A 20,078-nucleotide genomic window follows, 5' to 3' on the forward strand; every position below is an offset into this window, starting at 1 on the left:
CCATTAACACCTCTGCAGTCATAGGACAAAAAGTGGAGTTAATAGGTTACAAATTGTTGTAAGAAGCCATAAATCCAGTGTCTCTATTCAGTTCCTGATTTTTAGTGCCTCGCAGAGCTATGAATTTAAGTTCCCAAGTTTGTCTTTTGAAGGCATTGTGCAGATTTCCTTTGAGGGTGAGGACTGATAGGTCAGATATAGGTTATGGCTACACTACAAAGTATTTAGATATAACTTACATCACTCAGAGGTGTGATTAATCCACACGCTTGAGCCACGTAAATTATACCAACCTAAGTGCCAGTGTACACATAGCAAACCCCACTGTCGACATAGCAGCAGCCTGGGGAATTAGCTCAAATGGTAGAGCGCTCGCTTAGAGTGTGAGAGGTAGCAGAATCGATGCCTGCATTCTCCAGAAGGTGGTATGTTTCTCATTATGGGGCTTTCAAGAAATTCCTTTCTGGCTTATGAATACACGAAAACACGTGATTTCAATTATTTGGGGGAGGGATAGCTCAGTAGTTTGAGCATTGGCCTCCTAAACCCAGGATTGTGAGTTCAATCCTTGAGGGGGCCATTTGGGATCTGGGGCAAAAATTGGGGATTGGTTCTGCTTTGAGCAGGGGTTGGACTAAATGACCTCCTGAGGTACCTTCCAAGCCTGGTATTCTATGATTATAGTTTTGTTTTGTTTTTTTAATTTTTTTTTTAAATAAGGGGGGAGGGATAGCTCAGTGGTTTGAGCATTGGCCTGCTAAACCCACGGTTGTGAGTTCAAGAATGACCTTGAGCGGATCACTGCAGACTACGTGGCTCTGGGAAGAAGAATAAAGGAGTTTGAGGCGCAAGTGGTCTTCTCATCCATCCTCCCCGTGGAAAGAAAAGGCCTGGGTAGAGACCGTCGAATCGTGGAAGTCAACGAATGGCTACGCAGGTGGTGTCGGAGAGAAGGCTTTGGATTCTTTGACCGTGAGATGGTGTTCCAAGAAGGAGGAGTGCTAGCCAGAGACGGGCTCCACCTAACAAAGAGAGGGAAGAGCATCTTCGCAAGCAGGCTGGCTAACCTAGTGAGGAGGGCTTTAAACTAGGTTCACTGGGGGAAGGAGACCAAAGCCCTGAGGTAAGTGGGGAAGTGGGATACCAGGAGTAGCATGAGCAGGAGCACGTGAGAGGGCAGGGCTCCTGCCTCATACTGAGAAAGAGGGACAATCAGCGAGTTATCTCAAGTGCCTATACACAAATGCAAGAAGCCTGGGAAACAAGCAGGGAGAACTGGAAGTCCTGGCACAGTCAAGGAATTATGATGTGACTGGAATAACAGAGACCTGGTGGGATAACTCACATGATTGGAGTACTGTCATGGAAGGATATAAACTGTTCAGGAAGGACAAGCAGGGCAGAGAAGGTGGCGGAGTTGCACTGTATGTAAGAGAGCAGTATGACTGCTCAGAGCTCCGCTATGAAACTGCAGAAAAACCTGAGAGTCTCTGGACTAAGTTTAGAAGTGTGAGCAACAAGGGTGATGTCGTGGTGGGAGTCTGCTATAGACCACCGGACCAGGGGGATGAGGTGGACAAGGCTTTCTTCTGGCAACTCACAGAAGTTACTAGATTGCAGGCCCTGGTTCTCATGGGAGACTTCAATCACCCTGATATCTGCTGGGAGAGCAATACAGCGGTGCACAGACAATCCAGGAAGATTTTGGAAAGTGTAGGGGACAATTTCCTGGTGCAAGTGCTGGAGGAACCAACTAGGGGCAGAGCTCTTCTTGACCTGCTGCTCACAAACTGGCAAGAATTAGAAGGGGAAGCAAAAGTGGAGGGGAACCTGGGAGGCAGTGACCATGAGATGGTCGAGTTCAGGATCCTGACACAGGGAAGAAAGGAGAGCAGCAGAATACAGACCCTGGACTTCAGAAAAGCAGACTTTGACTCCCTCAGGAAACTGATGGGCAGGATCCCCTGGGAGAATAACATGAGGGGGAAAGGATTCCAGGAAAGCTGTCTGTATTTTAAAGAAAAGGAGTACTTGTGGCATCTTAGAGACTAACCAATTTATTTGAGGTTAGTCTCTAAGGTGCCACAAGTACTCCTTTTCTTTTTGCGAATACAGACTAACACGGCTGTTACTCTGAAACCTGTATTTTAAAGAATCCTTACTGAGGTTACAGGGACAAACCATCCCGATGTGTAGAAAGAATAGTAAATATGGCAGGCGACCAGCTTGGCTTAACAGTGAAATCCTTGCTGATCTTAAACACAAAAAAGAAGCTTACAAGAAGTGGAAGATTGGACAAATGACCAGGGAAGAGTATAAAAATATTGCTCGGGCATGCAGGAGTGAAATCAGGAAGGCCAAATCACACTTGGAGTTGCAGCTAGCAAGAGATGTTGAGAGTAACAAGAAGGATTTCTTCAAGTATGTTAGCAACAAGAAGAAAGTCAAGGAAAGTGTGGGCCCCTTACTGAATGAGGGAGGCAACCTAGTGACCGAGGATGTGGAAAAAGCTAATGTACTCAATGCTTTTTTTGCCTCTGTCTTCACAAACAAGGTCAGCTCCCAGACTACTGCACTGGGCAGCACAGCATGGGGAGGAGGCGACCAGCCCTCTGTGGAGAAAGAAGTGGTTCGGGACTGTCAAGGTTCCTTCCCCACTCTGAACTCTAGGGTACAGATGTGGGGACCTGCATGAAAACCTCCTAAGCTTACTTTTACCAGCTTAGGTTAAAACTTCCCCAAGGTACAAATTAATTTTACCCTTTGCCCTTGGAATTTCCACTGCCACCACCAAACTTTAACTGGGTTTACTGGGAAACATAGTTTGGACATGTCTTTCCCCCCAAAATCCTCCCAACCCTTGCACCCCACTTCCTGGGGAAGGTTTGGTAAAAATCCTCACCAATTTGCATAGGTGACCACAGACCCAAACCCTTGGATCTGAGAACAATGAAAAAGCATTCAGTTTTCTTACAAGAAGACTTTTAATAGAAGTAAAGGAATCACCTCTGTAAAATCAGGATGGTAGATACCTTACAGGGTAATTAGATTGAAAACATAGAGAATCCCTCTAGGCAAAACCTTAAGTTACAAAAAAGACACACAGACAGAATAGTCATTCTATTCAGCACAGTTCTTTTCTCAGCCATTTAAAGAAATCATAATCTAACACATACCTAGCTAGATTACTTACTAAAAGTTCTAAGACTCCATTCCTGTTCTATCCCCAGCAAAAGCAGCATACAGACAGACACAGACCCTTTGTTTCTCTCCCTCCTCCCAGCTTTTGAAAATATCTTGTCTCTTCATTGGTCATTTTGGTCAGGTGCCAGCGAGGTTACCTTTAGCTTCTTAACCCTTTACAGGTGAGAGGATTTTTCCTCTGGCCAGGAGGGATTTTAAAGGGGTTTACTCTTCCCTTTATATTTATGACAGGGACTATTTAGAAAAGCTGGACGAGCACAGGTCCATGGGGCCGGATGCGCTGCATCCGAGAGTGCTAAAGGAGTTGGCGGATGTGATTGCAGAGCCATTAGCCATTATCTTTGAAAACTCATGGCAATCGGGGGAAGTCCCGGACGACTGGAAAAAGGCTAATCTGGTGCCCATCTTTAAAAAAGGGAAGAAGGAGGATCCTGGGAACTACAGGCCAGTCAGCCTCACCTCAGTCCCTGGAAAAATCATGGAGCAGGTCCTCAAGGAATCAATTCTGAAGCACTTAGAGGAGAGGAAAGTGATAGGGAACAGTCAGCATGGATTCACCAAGGGCAAGTCATGACTTGGCCTGACTAATCTAATTGCCTTCTATGATGAGATAACTGGCTCTGTGGATGAGGGGAAAGTGGTGGACATGTTGTTCCTTCACTTTAGCAAAGCTTTTGACACGGTCTCCCACAGTATTCTTGTCAGCAAGTTAAAGAAGTATGGGCTGGATGAATGGACTATAAGGTGGATAGAAAGTTGGCTAGATCGTCGGGCTCAACGGGTAGTGATCAATGGCTCCATGTCTAGTTGGCAGCCGGTGTCAAGTGGAGTACCCCAAGGGTCGGTCCTGGGGCCGGTTTTGTTCAATATCTTCATAAATGATCTGGAGGATGGTGTGGATTGCACCCTCAGCAAGTTTGCAGATGACACTAAACTGGGAGGAGAGGTATATATGCTGGAGGGTAGGGATAGGCTACAGAGGGCCCTAGACAAATTAGAGGATTGGGCCAAAAGAAATCTGATGAGGTTCAACAAGGACAAGTGCAGAGTCCTGCACTTAGGACAGAAGAATCCCATGCACCGCTACAGACTAGGGACCGAATGGCTCGGCAGCAGTTCTGCAGAAAAGGACCTAGGGATTACAGTGGACGAGAAGCTGGATATGAGTCAACAGTGTGCCCTTGTTGCCAAGAAGGCCAATGGCATTTTGGGATGTATATGTAGGGGCATTGCCAGCAGATCGAGGGGGGATTTGATAGCTGCTTTCAACTACCTGAAAGGGGGTTCCAAAGGGGATGGATCTAGACTGTTCTCAGTGGTAGCTGATGACAGAACAAGGAGTAATGGTCTCAAGTTGCAGTGGGGGAGGTTTAGGTTGGATATTAGGAAAAACTTTTTCACTAGGAGGGTGGTGAAACACTGGAATGCGTTACCTAGGGAGGTTGTGGAATCTCCTTCCTTAGATATTTTTAAGGTCAGGCTTGACAAAGCCCTGGCTGGGATGATTTAATTGGGGATTGGTCCTGCTTTGAGCAGGGGGTTGGACTAGATGACCTCCTGAGGTCCCTTCCAACCCTGATATTCTATGATTCTATCATTCTATGATTTTATGATTCTTTGAAAAAAAAATGAGTCTTTATTTGTGTCATGACATGGTAGTTGCTGGTAAAATTCAGACTAGACTCTAATTAGAGGACAAAACACCTTTTTTTTTTTTTTCCGCAAACAGAGGACATGGCAATGAGGAATGGTCTCTTGGTTCAGGTTCTCTCAGGTGTGTGTAACTCCAGCTTTTATCATGAAACCAGTCTCTAGGGGTGGATTGCAAGGGGTACTGTGACAGAACAGGAACATGCTAGGATTGTGTTGGGGGAGTTTGGGGAGGGCATGAAACACTTTTCTGGATTGGCTGCTGGGGGAGTCATGCATGGAAATGCTCAGACAGCAGCACAATGAGGGACTTGAGCAACTCTGTCTGGCCCTCCAGTCGCTTTATCATCTGCTCCTGTCCATCTGTCATCCGCTCCTGCCCTTGTCTCCTTTCCAGGTTATCCAGCCTGAGTTTTTCATTCATTGTCTCCCTCCAACCTCTTGTTTTGCTTTGTGCTTCATCTGTTGACTACAGAACAGCTCTAAACATATCCTCCTTACTCCTCCTGGTTCGCATCCGTATCTGACAGAGGTGTGTAGGCATTGGTCCTCCAGGGCACATATGCAAAAGCCAAAGAAACAATGAACAGAGAGAGTATTGTGAGTGCACTGAGAGCTGAGAGTCACAGAAGTGTCATACACCTCTTTCTCACTGTCCCTTTGCTAGCACACAGCTCAGTGAGAGTCCCAAATATGGTGAGTTCAGCAAGGGGTGGGGAGGTTGGCAAGTGGGGAAGGGACAGTGGGCAAGAAGGGACAAAGGGTCTGGGTGATTTGCAAAGACGGTCACGACACACGCCTAGAGAGAATATTGGCACCCTTTTTCACAGGCTGGGGTAATCGAACCTGATATCTCACTCCTGAGAGTAACCCAGGATCCAAGTGTGCATCTCCTGCATGCGTGTGGCTTCAAACCAGCTCTGTATGCTGCTCGCCTGTGTGCCGTTGTGGTCCCTGCAGAAATAATTGCTGTTTGGCACGGCAAAGTTTCCCACAGTGGGGGGAGAAACAAGGCAGCTCTGCCAAAGAACCTTTGGCAGAGGATTTCAGAATACCTACAGGAAAGTTTCCTAGAGCTCTCTATGGGGCATTCCTGGGACAGCCCTGCGAGGATTAACAAACTTTTCTGCCAGGCCCTCGCTGCGTAGCTGAACAGGCTCTGTCGCCAGACAACCCTGTCGCATGTCCCACATCTTCCAACTCCACTTCCTCATCCACCACTTCATCCTCGGGGTTGACTCCGCTGGCCACTGCCTCCAGTCCCCGCAAAGAATTCAGGGGGCTCATGGCGGTGGGGTCACTGCCGAGGGTGACATGCAGCTCCTTGTAGAAGTGGCATGTCTTCAGCGCTGCATCAGAGTGCTGGTTGCCCTCCCTTGCCTTCTGATATGCCTGCCTCAGCTTCTTGCTCTTAGCACGGCACTGCTGCGTGCCCCTTTCATGTCTCTTCTCCGGCAGGCCGCAAGCAATCTGCCTGCAAATATCCAGATTCCTATGGCTTGAGCAAAGCTGCAACTGCCCAGCCTTCTCTCCCCACAGACCCAGCAGATCGAACAGCTCCATGAGGGGGCGTGTCTGTTGCGGCAAGCTGGCATGGTCAGCTAGGAAGATGCTGTGTGAACAGTCCACACCGAGCAAATAGAAAGACAAATTTCAAAAATTCCTGGGCCTTTAAAGGGGGGAGGGCACCTGTGTACCTGCAGGGCAGTGGAGTTCAAACTGCTGACCAGAGCCGTCATTGATGGGCACTGAGGGACACCTCCTGGAGGCCAGGTAGGGCAACATAAGCAAGTGCACTGTCTATACTGACACTGCATCGCTCTAACTATATAGCAAAGAGCTCTGTGCCGCTTGTCAAGGTGGTTTGGTTTTGTCAACATAGCAGGGGAGTTAAAACAGCAGGAGGAGCGTTGTTGTGCGTACAGCTCCACTGTTTTGTCTACAAAAGTTGACTTTTGTCGACAAAACTGTGGAGTGTAGACAAGGCCTAAGTCCCAACTGCAGGGAATGTCTTCACTTCACTTCGCTTTGCTTCACTGTCTTCCCATTCTGTCTTCACTTACCCCGCTGTCATATCCCTGAAGGCAGGAATGGCACACAGGTATATCTGAGGGAAGAATTTGAAGCCAATGGGAGTGTGGAGGTGTAAATAACAGGGAAAATTGGCTCTCAGCATCTTTATTACTGGCAAAAAAAGATGCAGAGGCACAGTTTCACTTTCAGCTGCCGAGACCAGATTGGTAGCCATGGGGTAGTCATTAGGATTTGAATGTGGGGCCTTCAGCATTGCAGCACCTGCCCCTACTTGAGCTACAGGACTGTAGCCATTACGTGGGAAAAGCAGCAGCCAGCTTCTTTGGCTCAGCCACAGAGTGGGGACTTGTAGTACACATCACAAAGGTGTTACATAATCCCCACCTATGCACTGAATCACGTGGGCCACCACTTGCAACACAATGCCCCAGCTTTGGCAGTGAGGATTGAACTTGCAACCTCTGGATCTTAAAAGTAGGAGCCCCTTTTGCCTGAGCTGAAAAGCTTGACCTTTTAGTAGGCTCTTCAATGGGTCCATATCCAAACAACCACCAGAGAGTGACTGGGCACCCCACTGAATGGTATGGGTTATATAGTTACATTAATGCACCATCTTCAGCTCATTAAGCAGAGACACCCAAGTTACAACATTCAGTTCCAGTAAGTGTTTCAGTCCCTGAATGCATCTGTCTCCGGAACTGTATTGACATAGTCCTGGAGTTACCACTACCCAGGTGCTATAAACTCTACATGATATTTCTATTTATAAATGTCTTATGAAGGATTATGCAATGTTTTCGTAACCTTATCAGTCCTAGGATCTCAGAAAGACAAAGTGGGTGAGATAATATCTTTTTGGACCTCAACCACCTTCTTTCTCTTAAAAAGGATCACTCAGTGATTAACAGATGCTCTAAGCAAGTTACAGATATAAGTAGCATATGCTATGGTTGGTTAACACCCACTTTGTCTCTCTAACAATTGATTAATCATTTAGAAAGACATCTGTTAACCACTTATAAACTATTTATACCTGAAACCTGAGTATACAGGATGAAGCATTAATCCTTTGCAATCTAAGTGATTGCTGATCATTCACCCAGAGAAGTAGTCAAGCTCAAATGACTCCACACATTGTCAATCACATAGGACATTTGCCAGCTGTATTGCTGATCAGGCTCATTACCTGGACACAGAGTGCTGGGGGAGGAAGGTTATTTAAAGAGCAATCTGGGCCTTCTTACAGCCTTTGCAAAGGGATTCAGAACATCTGAGCCAAACTGCCAGGGAGCTGATGTGATGTGAGCAGGGCTGGATTAATGCAGGGGTGTTAGGGGCTGCAGCCCAGGGCCTCAGGCTAAGTGGGGGCCCGTGGGCCAGATGCAGCCCGCTGCTTCTTTTCATCTGGCCTGCGGCAAGCCTCCACACTGTGGGCCCGGACACCGAGCCTTGGCGGCCCCCGCTGCTCTGTAGGGCTGGAGCTGTGAGTGCCGGCTTGCTGGCATGCTCCTGCAGCCCTTAGGCAAGGGGTGTTCAGGGAATCTCTGCATGCTTCCCCCTCCCCCAGCACCAGCTCCACAGCTCCCATTGGCCAGGAACCATGACCAATGGGAGCTGTGGGGGGCAGCACCTGTGGGCATGGGCACATGCTAGGGGCCGGACATGCCGACCACTTTGGGGAGCAGAGCAGCATGGAGTCGTGGTAGGCAGGGATCCTGCCTTATCCCTGCTGCGCCGCTGACTAGGAGCCACTTGAGGTAAGCACCTCCCAGCTGGAGCCTGCACCCCTACCCCAGCCTGGAGCCCCTTCCTGCACCCAAACTTCCTCCCAGACCTCATGCCCCCACCTGCACCCCAACCCCCTGTCCCAGCTCTGAGCCCCCTCTCACACCCCAACTCCCACCCAGAGCCTGCACCCCAAACCTCCTGCTGCACCCCATCCCCTTGTTCCATCCCTGCCTCTCCTTCCCCAGCTGGAGCTGCACGCCATCCCGTGCCCCAGCCCTGAGTCCCTCCTGCACTCCAAGCCCCCAGGGGCCCCACGAAATCTAATAGCCCCAGGCCCACAGGAGAGTTAATCTGGCCCTGGATGTGAGCCTCCCAGAGAAGGAGGAAGAGAGGCAAAAAGGAAGAAGGAGGGAGGCGGTAGCAGCAGTGACCTGGCATTAAATAACAAGCCTTGCATGTGAAATGAGGGAACTTCCTGGCGAGGTTCTGCTGTTGCCTGGAGGGAGATCAGACCCAGCTCAGCAGGGAGCTTGGTGTAAGTGCATTGTAACATGTCTTGTTAATAACACTGAAACACCTGGAGAGGGGTGTGATGTTGCACTCCCTATATTTTATGGAAATATGCTTATGAGTGTAAATATGATGTAACTGGAATATGCTTTCTGCAAAAGGTCTTTTGTAAGGTATTCTGACAAAGGTTATCACCTACTGAATATATTCCTCCTATTTGCATGCATGTATCATTCTTGTATCTGAAGCTAGAAATGTGAAGTATAACTCTGAGGTCCGATTGTAATTATGCAAAGCGTGGGCCATTAATGGTGGCTTAGAATCTTGATGGCTCCCCTTGACTAGGACAATTGGTTGTAAATGGTTTATTTACCTGCAAACCTTCCTGTGTACATGTGGGCCAACCCAAGAAGAATGGAGATTGGGGGGGTCTTACAGTGACATGTGACCATGTCACATGATACTAGAAACCATCTTAATCCTTGTTCTTTTCCATTGATGAGGCTGGGGGTGGGGACAAGCACAGATAAAAGATTCCCAGCTTGTACCAAACCTATAAATGGGGGTGGAGCAGGAAAAAGGGGGCAGCTAGTCATGAGAGAACCCCCTGTTTACCAGCTGAGATGTCTGCTGGATCTAACAAAGACTGTACCAGGGGAAAGGATTAGGCCCAGACTAGGGAGGAGTCTAGTCTGTGAAAGAAGCTTATTGGAACATCTTTGAGGGTGAGATATTACCTGTAATCCGTTTCTTAATGTATTAAGCTTAGACTTGTGTGTTTTGTTTTATTTTGCTTTGTGACTTACTTTGTTCTGGCTGGTATTACTTGAAACCACTTAAACTCTTCTTTTTATACTTAATAAAATCACTTTTGTTTGTTAATAAACCCAGAGTAAGTGATTAATACCTGGGGGAGCAAACAGCTGTGCATGTCTCTCTATCAGTGATAGAAAGGGTGAACAATTTATGAATTTACCCTGTATAAGCTTTATACAGAAATGATGGCATGTGGTAAACCCCATCCCTGCTGTGAGGAGCATGACTAATGCAAGGCCTGGTAAGAACTGGAGGAAATGATGGGGAATGGGATGATACCCAGGAATTGTCCCACTGGATCAAACCTGTGGGTCCATTTAACCCAGACTCCTCCATCTGATTGTGGCTGGCACTAGATGCTTCAGAAGAAGGTTCAATAAAACCTTGTGGCAGGGGGTTATAGGGCAACCTGCACCTAGGGAAGTGTCCCCCTAGCCTCCACTAACTGGAGGTTGACTGATACTGGTGGTGGTTACAGGGATGAGGAAGATGATGATGATGATTTCCACATTGTCTTCTGCTTCCCAGGCTACAGACTCTGTGCCAAAGCCTCTCAGCAGAGACCTTGGGGCTCCCTCCATAGCAATGCCCCACCTGCCAGCTTAGAACAACAGAGGTTATAACCCTGAGAGACAGGCTCAGCAGAGCATCCAAGAAGGGAATTGGAAAATTCACTCCAGCAGCAGCGCCTCTGAGATGTAAAACTGGACCCCTCCAGATTCTTCCTTTAATCACTGTGAGGGTGGCGCTCGCTCCTGGGCTCTTGCTGATCACAGTGGCACCGGCCCCCACCACGTGAATGTAGCCCGTTGGTGCGTGCACCTCACCACGCACCTTCATCCTGCCCAGGGTGAAAAAGCAGCCATGATGGGGAAGAACAATTGATCGCAGTCCTCTTTATAACAGCCCTTACCATATCTGAAGACTGTTATCCTTCCACCTCTGGGCTGCTGTAGGCATCTGTAGTTGGCTAGCGTCTTCTGTCCCAGATGTTTCCACATGTGCCCGGCAGTCCAGAGCAAGACCGTCTCAAGAAGTACAAGCTCTTCAGTTGAAGGGACTGTACATCTGGAGGAGAGTGGCATAATGGTTCGTACACAGGACTCAGGATTCTGTTCCCCATATCATTATTTTGGTGAAAAATTGTCCATTTTCAAAATTCTTAATTTTTTAATATATTTTTTTTCTTTGGAGTGTGTTCCTTCTTTTCATTTGTCATCCTCCCTCTCCTTCCCACCCCTTTTGTTTTTTCTCTTTTCTTTCTGGCCATTTTAAACAGATTTTCTCCAAATATGACTTGGGGTACAGGGAGATGGAAAGAAAGGGGGGGGGGCAGAAAATAAAATATGGGAAATCAGAATAATATACTCTAACAAATTCTCCAATTCTGAAAAAAATTGGTCCATATGAATTCATTTCCAAGGTGTTTTCACTTTGCAGGGTTCAAGATGGACCCAAATAAATATAAAACTTTCTTTACCATTTTTCTGCCGTCCATTTTTTTAATTAATTTTTTTGGACCACTCTGCTAGACAGGTGCAAAATAGAATAAAATATTTCTGGATTCATTGCTGTGGTCTGAGTTGTGTCAGGAGCAATCAATGTTGCATGTGATTTTCTGCCTGTGTATTCCCAAGTGTGTAGCTTGGAGGCTTTCTGTCATGCTTCTGGCCTTCACCTCTCTGGAGTTCTGGGTACCTACTTATGTTCTCCAGCTCTGATCAGTTGAGTCTCCAGTTAAATGAGAACCTCTGGTGCCATTTCTACTTCTGATAAACCCCATCTATAAGGAGCACAACCAAGGCCCTGACAGGCAGGGATGGAAGAAATGATGGATGTGGGGTTGGGGGATAGGAAGATGACTCTTAGAATGAGGGTGGTGGTGGTGGTGAAGAATATGACCATGGGAGAGCTGCTCCAAAAAGGTAAGTGTGATGTATGGTTTAAAAAAATAATTTTTTTCATTTCTTGCCCTGATTAGTTTTGGTGGGGAAAATCTCACTTCTCATCTTTATTTTACCATTTCCTTTCCCCACCCCCCACCAGTGGGAAAAAAAGTAGGAAAAAAATAGAATATATTTTTGTTTAAGTAAAAGTGGGATTTCAAACTTCAAAACAAAATATTTTTGACAAGCATTGTGGAAAACCCAGAAATGTTCACACAAATCAGATTTCTCCACAGAAAAATGTCATTGTTGTCACAACCTTGTTTTTCATTTTTATATTTCAACTGGCTCTTGAGGATGGCAGTAAAAAGGGGATGAGGAAGATGATGGTGGTTTCGGGGGGGCAGAGAGAGAGATGAAGTTTTCCCATGACAAATTTTAGTGTTGTTGAAACTGTTTTTTGTTACAAATTTTTTTTGACCAGTTCTAGAGGCTGGCAATAAAAGGGGGATGAGGAAGCTGTTTTGTGGTGAGGAGGAGGAAGATCATGATGACTTGCAGATTCTCTTCTGTTTCCCAAGCTACATGCTTTGCACCAAACTCTTTGAACAGAAACTGTGGGGCTCATCAGGCAGCAATGCTCCTTCTGCCAGTTTGAGAACTGTGGGGGTTGGTTTGGCCTTAGGACAGCTCTAATTTGTACCCCTGTGTTGCTTTGCATAGGTGCAGAATAGCCAGCATGTCAAAAGGGCTTGGCTCCACCCCTTCCCTACTCTGGCGTGGCTCAGCTGAGTGCAGGGCAGGACTTAGCTGGCTTTATACCATTATTCTCTCCCCGTCCCCGTTCCTGCCCCCAAAATACCCCCTCCCCTATGATGCAGGAGTGGAGGGTGCAACATTCAAGGCTGACCTTTGACGGAACTCCCCAGGTGCTACTCTGGCAGCATGCTGGGGCCTCGCCACAGGCCGTGCATGTGGCCCTTTGAGCTATAACCATGCATTGTGTACAAACCAGCATGCCCTCATTGGCCATACAGAGACTAACCGTGCTTACGCTTTATGGCTTCAGTGGGTGCTGTCCTGGCTGGGATGTCAGGAGTTAAAATATAAGAGCTCAAAGAGCAGCAGAGGTTGAGTCCCTATCAGGGAAACAAAGGGCATGTGGAAAGGAGGGGGAGTTTCCCAGGAGGCAGGCAAGTTGGATGGACTGGGCCTAGGGGCTGTGGATGGAAAGGGCTCCACGCCTGCTTCCATAAATCATTTCTCCTCTCATTGCAGTTCCCAGAGAGCTGACTCACGGGGCAAAGAGCATGGTTTATGGCAACATTTCCCAAGCTGGGGGTGGCACTAAGTGGGGGCAGGGAGAAGGAGCAGGGGGGCGGGCGGGCAGGGCAGAGAAGTTGCAGGATCCTGAATCCACCATGTCTCCTCCTGTAAAGATACTGCTGCAGTTGTGGGTGACAAGTGACCTGAAAGCCACCTTCCCCTCCCTCCATGCTTTTCTATCAGCCCCTGCTACAGCCAGCCCTGGGTACAGTGCGCGCACACAGGGCATCGGGCTGAGGCTTCCTTGCTCCCACAATAGTCTGCTATAAAAGCTGCTGTGGCCCAGCCCCAGGCGTCATAGGTGCAGCCACCCTGGGGTTCGGATAATAAGGACCTGTCCCTCCTACACCACCATCCATCGTCTTTGGAACTCCCCTTCAGGTAGCTGAAGGCTGTTATCAAATCCCCCCTCACTCTTCTCTTCTGCAGACTAAACAAGCCCAGTTCCCTCAGCCTTTCCTCGTAAGTCATGTGCCCCAGCCGCCTGATCACTTTTGTTGCCCTCCGCTGAACTCTCTCCAATTTGTCCACATCCCTTCTGTAGCGGGGGGCCCAAAACTGGATGCAATACTCCAGATGTGGCCTCAACAGTGCTGAATAGAGGGGAATAATCACTTCCCTCGATCTGCTGGCAATGCACCTACTAGTGCTTAGGTCCTGTCTGCCTGTGGGAGAGCAGTATTCCTGATTATCTAGTGCACGGGTCCCCAACACAGAGGACTGGACAGGTGTCAGAGGTCATGCCATCCACATGGCTGCAGAACAGTCCCACCTTTCAATTTCCACTTGTTCTTGTGTTAGGAGGCAGGGAGAACAGAAGCTCCCAGTCTCCCTTCTTTAAATCATGCATTATTTGTAGGCTTGGAGGGATTCGATCTTCATCAGAAAATGTCGGTAAACTTTGATTTCACATTACGCACAGAAACCAACAACAAAAATATATCCATTTGATGACCATTGAACTGGACAGAGGTGCAAAGTAAAGAAAATGCTGTCTGAGAACATTAGAGTTTGATTTAAAGATATTTACTTTGTATATTTTGATGTGTGATGTTGACAATTTATATTTTAAGTTATAGTTTTAACTTTATGAATCTCAACATCTTACTGTCATTAAATAATTACTGCCTCGTGCCCCCCCCCATAGTTTCCCACAACTGTGAAAATTTAAATGGATCAACATAAAAAAGTGCTTAAAACCCATAATTTTGTGCTGATGTAAATAGATAAGTCAGGAACAATGCTTAAAAATAAACTATTATCTGTCAAAATTATAAAAAAATATGCTGCCAAGCCTAATTATTTTATAGTCTTACCATCTGCCCTCTTATTCATTTCCTTTCTAAGGTAACAATCCTAGTCTTTTCAGTCTCTCTGCCTATCAAAGCTTCTCCAGGCCCCTGTTCATTCTCATCCTTTTCCCCAAGCCCTTCTTGTTCTGCAATATCCTTTTGGAAATAGTTGTGAAATACTTGTACAACAGTATAGTTTTTTTTAAAAAATGTGTGCTGAAGTTGGTACCTGCCACTTTCCAACTCCACTACGACATGAGCATATTTCTCAGAGTGGAAGGTTTTTTCCAGTAACCAAGTGTCTGAATGAGTGTATGGTGGAACCTCAAACAAACATTGTTAACTTGCACTCTGGGGAAAAGAGCAGCTTGGGCTCATTCAACTTTCCCTGCACTTCAAACAGTTTTTCCACTGAATGCTTGCTCCAAAGGATTGTTTGCTCCTGGCAAACACAGATCAGGTGCCATCTGGCCTAGCAACAGGTCTCCATGCTGTAGCTATAAAAATATCCACATTAGAATTGATTAAATGAAAAGCTGGAACATTTCAGGTGTCCTGAAAGAGAATCATAGAATATCATGGTTGGAAGGAACCTCAGGAGGTCATCTAGTCCAACCCCCTGCTCAAAGCAGGACCCATCCCCAACTAAATCATCCCAGCCAGGGCTTTGTCAAGCCTGACCTTAAAAACCTCAAAGGAAGGAGATTCCACCACCTCCCTAGGTAACCCATTCCAGTGCTTCACCACCCTCCTGGTGAAATAGTGTTTCCTAATATCCAACCTAAACTTCCCCCACTGCAACTTGAGACCATTACTCCTCGTTCTGTCATCTGCTACCATTGAGAACTAGATCCATCCGCTTTGGAACCCCCTTTCAGGTAGTTGAAAGCAGCGATCAAATCCCCCCTCACTCTTCTCTTCTGCAGACTAAACAATCCCAGTTCCCTCAGCCTCTCCTCATAAGTCATGTGCTCCAGCCCCCTAATCATTTTTCAGAGTAGCAGCCATGTTAGTCTGTATTTGCAAAAAGAAAAGGAGTACTAGTGGCACCTTAGAGACTAACTAATTTATTTGAGCATAAGCTTTCGTGAGCTACAGCTCACTTCAAGTGAGCTGTAGCTCGCGAAAGCTTATGCTCAAATAAATTGATTAGTCTCTAAGGTGCCACTAGTACTCCTTTTCTTTTTGCTAATCATTGTTGTTGCCCTCCGCTGGACTCTTTCCAATTTTTCCACATCCTTCTTGTAGTGTGGGGCCCAAAACTGGACACAGTACTCCAGATGAGGCCTCACCAATGCCGAATAGAGGGGAATGATCATGTCCCTCGATCTGCTGGCAATGCTCCTATATATACAGCCCAAAATGCTGTTAGCCACCTTGGCAACAAGGACACGCTGTTGACTCATATCCAGCTTCTTGTCCACTCTAACCCCTAGGTCCTTTTCTGCAGAACTGCTGCCTAGCCATTCGGTCCCTAGTTTGTAGCAGTGCCTGGGATTTTTCTGTCCTAAGTGCAGGACTCTGCACCTGTCCTTGTTGAACCTCATCAGATTTCTTTTGGCCCAATCCTCTAATTTGTCTAGGTCCCTCTGTATCCTATCCCTACCCTCCAGCATATCTACCATTCTTCCCAGTTTAGTGTCATCTGCAAATTTGCTGAGGGTGCAATCCACACCATCCTTCAGATCATTAATGAAGATATTGAACAAAACCGGCCCCAGGACCAACCCATGGGGCACTCCGCTTGATACCGGCTGCCAACTAGACATGGAGCCATTGATCACTACCCATTGACCCCGATGATCTAGCCAGCTTTCTATCCACCTTACAGTCCATTCATCCAGCCCATACTACTTTAACTTGCTGGGAAGAATACTGTGGGAGACCGTATCAAAAGCTTTGCTAAAGTCAAGGAATAACACATCCACTGCTTTCCCCTCATCCACAGAACCAGTTATCTCGTCATAGAAGGCAATTAGGTATATCAGGCATGACTTTCCCTTGGTGAATCCATGCTGACTGTTCCTGATTGCTTTCCTCTCCTCGAAGTGCTTCAAAATTGATTCTTTGAGGACCTGCTCCATGATTTTTCCAGGTGTTGAGGTGAGGCTGACTGGTTGAATCTTGGGGTATCCTATGAAATGCCAACACTGTCCCAAGAAAACTGGGACATGTGGTTGCATTATGTGAGGGGAAAAGTTGAAGGGCTGTTTACAGGAAATACAGATTGTTTGTTTGTTTTTTTCAGTGGAAATTCAAATACCAAAAAATTTAACCAAATAATTATATTTGAAAACTGAAATATTCAATTTGGAAATGTTGCCATGGTGCCTCATGCTCCCATTCTCCTGTATAGGCAAGTCTCTGACCAGACTCCATCTCCCATAATGCACCATTGTCTCCTCTCTTGGAGGGAGAGTATCATGGGAGTCATTGTCCACAGTGCATCATGGGGGTTGTAGTCTGACTGGGTAGCCCTGCCCATAGAGGAAAAAGGGGGTGAGGAACAACTCCCAAGAGATACCATTCTAAATCAAACTATTTGGTTTTAAGGCATTAGGCTTTTTGGATGAAAAATCCAATTTGTTTTCATGGAAAACAAACACTTTTTGCAAAAAAAAAAAAAAAAAAACACCCAGAAAACCAAACATACCAATTTTCCATTAAAAAAGGTTTAAAGAAGTTTTCGACCACCCCACTGCGGGGCACAGCTTTGGCATGGATTAAGTACTAGTGAAGTGATAGTAAATAACTCTTCTGAATGTAAGGAGGCCAACAGTGGGGAGGCCCACAGGTTGCTTTTGGGACATTAGGACATTTGCTATCTAGGGCTGACCCATCACTCGGTTCAGTGAATCCCACCTTTTTTGCAGCATCTTTGGCACAATAAGGGCATTAGTAAGTGCAGCCAATGTTCATGGTCTTTCACACAAATGCTCCCTACATCATCAGGCTGGCCCAGTTGGTCTCCGGTGTGGATTCCTCAGCCATTGGGGATGAGGTGGTCCAGGAATCAGCAGGTTGGGGCCATGAATCCTGAGAACTAACCTTTAGGGGCTACGCATCACAGGAATCAACCTCAAAACAGCATACAGCAATTTGAATCAGATGGTGGCGCAGGTATTCCTCGGAGAAGAGCCCAGAGCACTGGGGGTGAGTGATTTCTACCCACAGTTTGGTCCATGGGAACTAACCAATTCAATGCATACAGGAGTGGGAAGGATCTCCAAAGGTCTGAATGTAGAGCAACCAAGGATGAGCAAACTCCAGGCTTCACCCTTGTTTGTTTGGATTTTTTTTAATTGAACAGATTTTTGAAAATAGAAAAGATCCAAAGAAGCAGAAACTGTAGAGCAACCACGTCATTTCAGCCAGTGTGACTTTTATTTTAGCAGTAGGGTACATCTACGCTGCAGGTGGATGTGTAATTTCCATCTTGGGTAGACGTATATCAGGCTAGTGTGCTTAAAAATAGCAGAGTAGCCACACCAACTGGGGCTAGCTGCCTGAATACAATCCCATCGGAGCTCCTAGGTATGTTTGCCATGGATACGCTGCTGTTATTAGTGCACTAGCTCAGTCAAAGATAGCTCAGGTATGTCAGCCCCAGCTGGAAATTACACCTCCAGCTGAAGTGTGGCTGTACCCTAGGAGAAATAGGGAAGAACAAATGAGGGGGAGAGCGCACGCAGTGTGTGGCTCCTCCTTTGTAACATGCCGCATTAACTCTATCTCAGATTGACATAAGGCAGATGACTTATATATTTAATGGTGCAGTACACAGAAAACAGTCATAGCACAGGAAGCAGGCAGGTTAACCCATCTCTGCTGTTTCCAGAATAAGGCGCTATTGATCTACTGAGATCCTCATGTGGTTTCCAAAGTCGTCTTTTGAGACAGAAATGCTTCAAGTTCACATCACAGTTCATACACTGGGTTTAATATTTTGCCATGGGATAACCACTGCACTTCACCATGTAAGAGTAAGTGTTGGCGTTCGGACCCCATTTCTTCACTCATTGTAGCAAAGATGTGAGAATTGAGTCCATTTGCTTTCACAGAATTCACAATTTTAACAACTATACTGAGGACAATACTAAGCACTGGAGACAATTTCTTGGCTGCCAAGACCTCTCAATGAACAAAGCAGTGAGTTGCTTGAGCAACTTCCATCATTTTTGCTACTACACCTGAATGTCTGCCTGTCATTGCAGCCTGTCCCATACTCATTTAGGACCCGAAAGACTTCAGCACTTGTCAAGTTTTGTGGCAGTTCTTCTCAGTGGAGTAGATATTTTATGAAATGTGCCTTCATAGGCATAGTGCACATAAACAGAAAGAACCGCTGTGTTAGAAATGTCCATTGACTCATCTGACTGAATTGCACACCAGCTTGGTACTCTCACCCTTTCTATCAACTGAGCTTCGATATATTCTGCAATATCAGGTTTCAGAGTAGCAGCCGTGTTAGTCTGTATCCGCAAAAAGAAAACATGGACTTGTGGCACCTTAGAGACTAACAAATTTATTTGAGCATAAGCTTTCGTGAGCTACACAAAAGCTTATGCTCAAATAAATTTGTTAGTCTCTAAGGTGCCACAAGTCCTCCTTTTCTTTCTGCAATATCAGTTATTCAACGTGAGACAGTATCAGTGACAGTGGAACACAGTTCACTTTTTGGCAGCTGTATCACACAAGGCTTTGTGACAAGCATCTATTACTGAAGGCAAATTGCCATTTACATCTTCACCAGATGTAAATGGCAATTTGCATTTAGCTATGCATAGGGACAGCAGATATGATGCTTTTAACATACCTTCATTTGATGTTATGGCGGTGTGCAGTAGTTTCTTTTGCCTCTTCACTTCATCTCACTTCTATTGGAAGAATTCCACTGACTTTTCTTTTAAATTTGGATGTTTGATTCAGAGTTGTGCCACACACAACACAGGGGTTGAGCATTCTACATCCTCTCTTGCAACAAACCCATACTTAATGTAAGATGAATAGTATTTCTGATTGAAGGCCGAATGTTTTTTTTCTTTTCTAACCCTTCTTCCTTATCACATTTGGAGTCACTTGCATCTCCATTCTGTTTTTTCTGAACTTTTGTAAGTTCCAAAAAATGGATTCAGAGGTATCTGCTTTGACAATGACATTGTGTGGTTTAGCTAAGTAAAAGTTTTACTAGAACTTAAATTTCACTCGCTGCTTTCCGTTAACTACTTCCTTCCAACAAATACGGGCAAACTTGCTTTGCATGTCAGCACCATGGCAACTGATGTCAACTCGGTTGGTTTATTCATTTATTATTTTTAATGTTCAGAAATAATTGAATGAATACCGTGAAGTAAAATACAAGTACAAAAAACATTACATTTTAAATATTAATATTCTATGCTAGGGAAATCTCAGGGACTGGCAAGAAGGGCCACCATAGACCGGCGCCGGTCCATGGACCAGTCATTAAGAAACACTGGGATAAATGAAAAGCTGTCAACAGACAGAATGGGGCTAATCCTCAGATGGTTTAAACAGACACAGCTCCATTGAAGCCAATGGTGTTATGCTCATTGACACCAACTGAGGATTTGACCCCTAGTGAGCCCTACTGCTTTCCGTGCAAGAGAGC

General features: G+C 46.1%; 1 protein-coding gene across 1 annotated transcript in view; it reads left to right on the top strand.

The window, feature by feature from the left end:
• Positions 1–6,001: 6,001 nt before the first annotated feature.
• LOC141989928 (membrane-spanning 4-domains subfamily A member 15-like) overlaps positions 6,002–20,078 on the top strand; it is a 58,402-nt gene continuing 44,325 nt past the window's right edge. Inside the window, exon 1 of the mRNA XM_074956857.1 lies at positions 6,002–8,645. Coding sequence (XP_074812958.1) covers positions 8,551–8,645 — 95 coding nt within the window. The 5' untranslated portion in view covers positions 6,002–8,550. The remainder of the gene's footprint in view (positions 8,646–20,078) is intronic.

Source organism: Natator depressus, chromosome 6, assembly GCF_965152275.1.
Source record: "Natator depressus isolate rNatDep1 chromosome 6, rNatDep2.hap1, whole genome shotgun sequence".
Classification (NCBI taxonomy): domain Eukaryota; kingdom Metazoa; phylum Chordata; order Testudines; family Cheloniidae; genus Natator; species Natator depressus.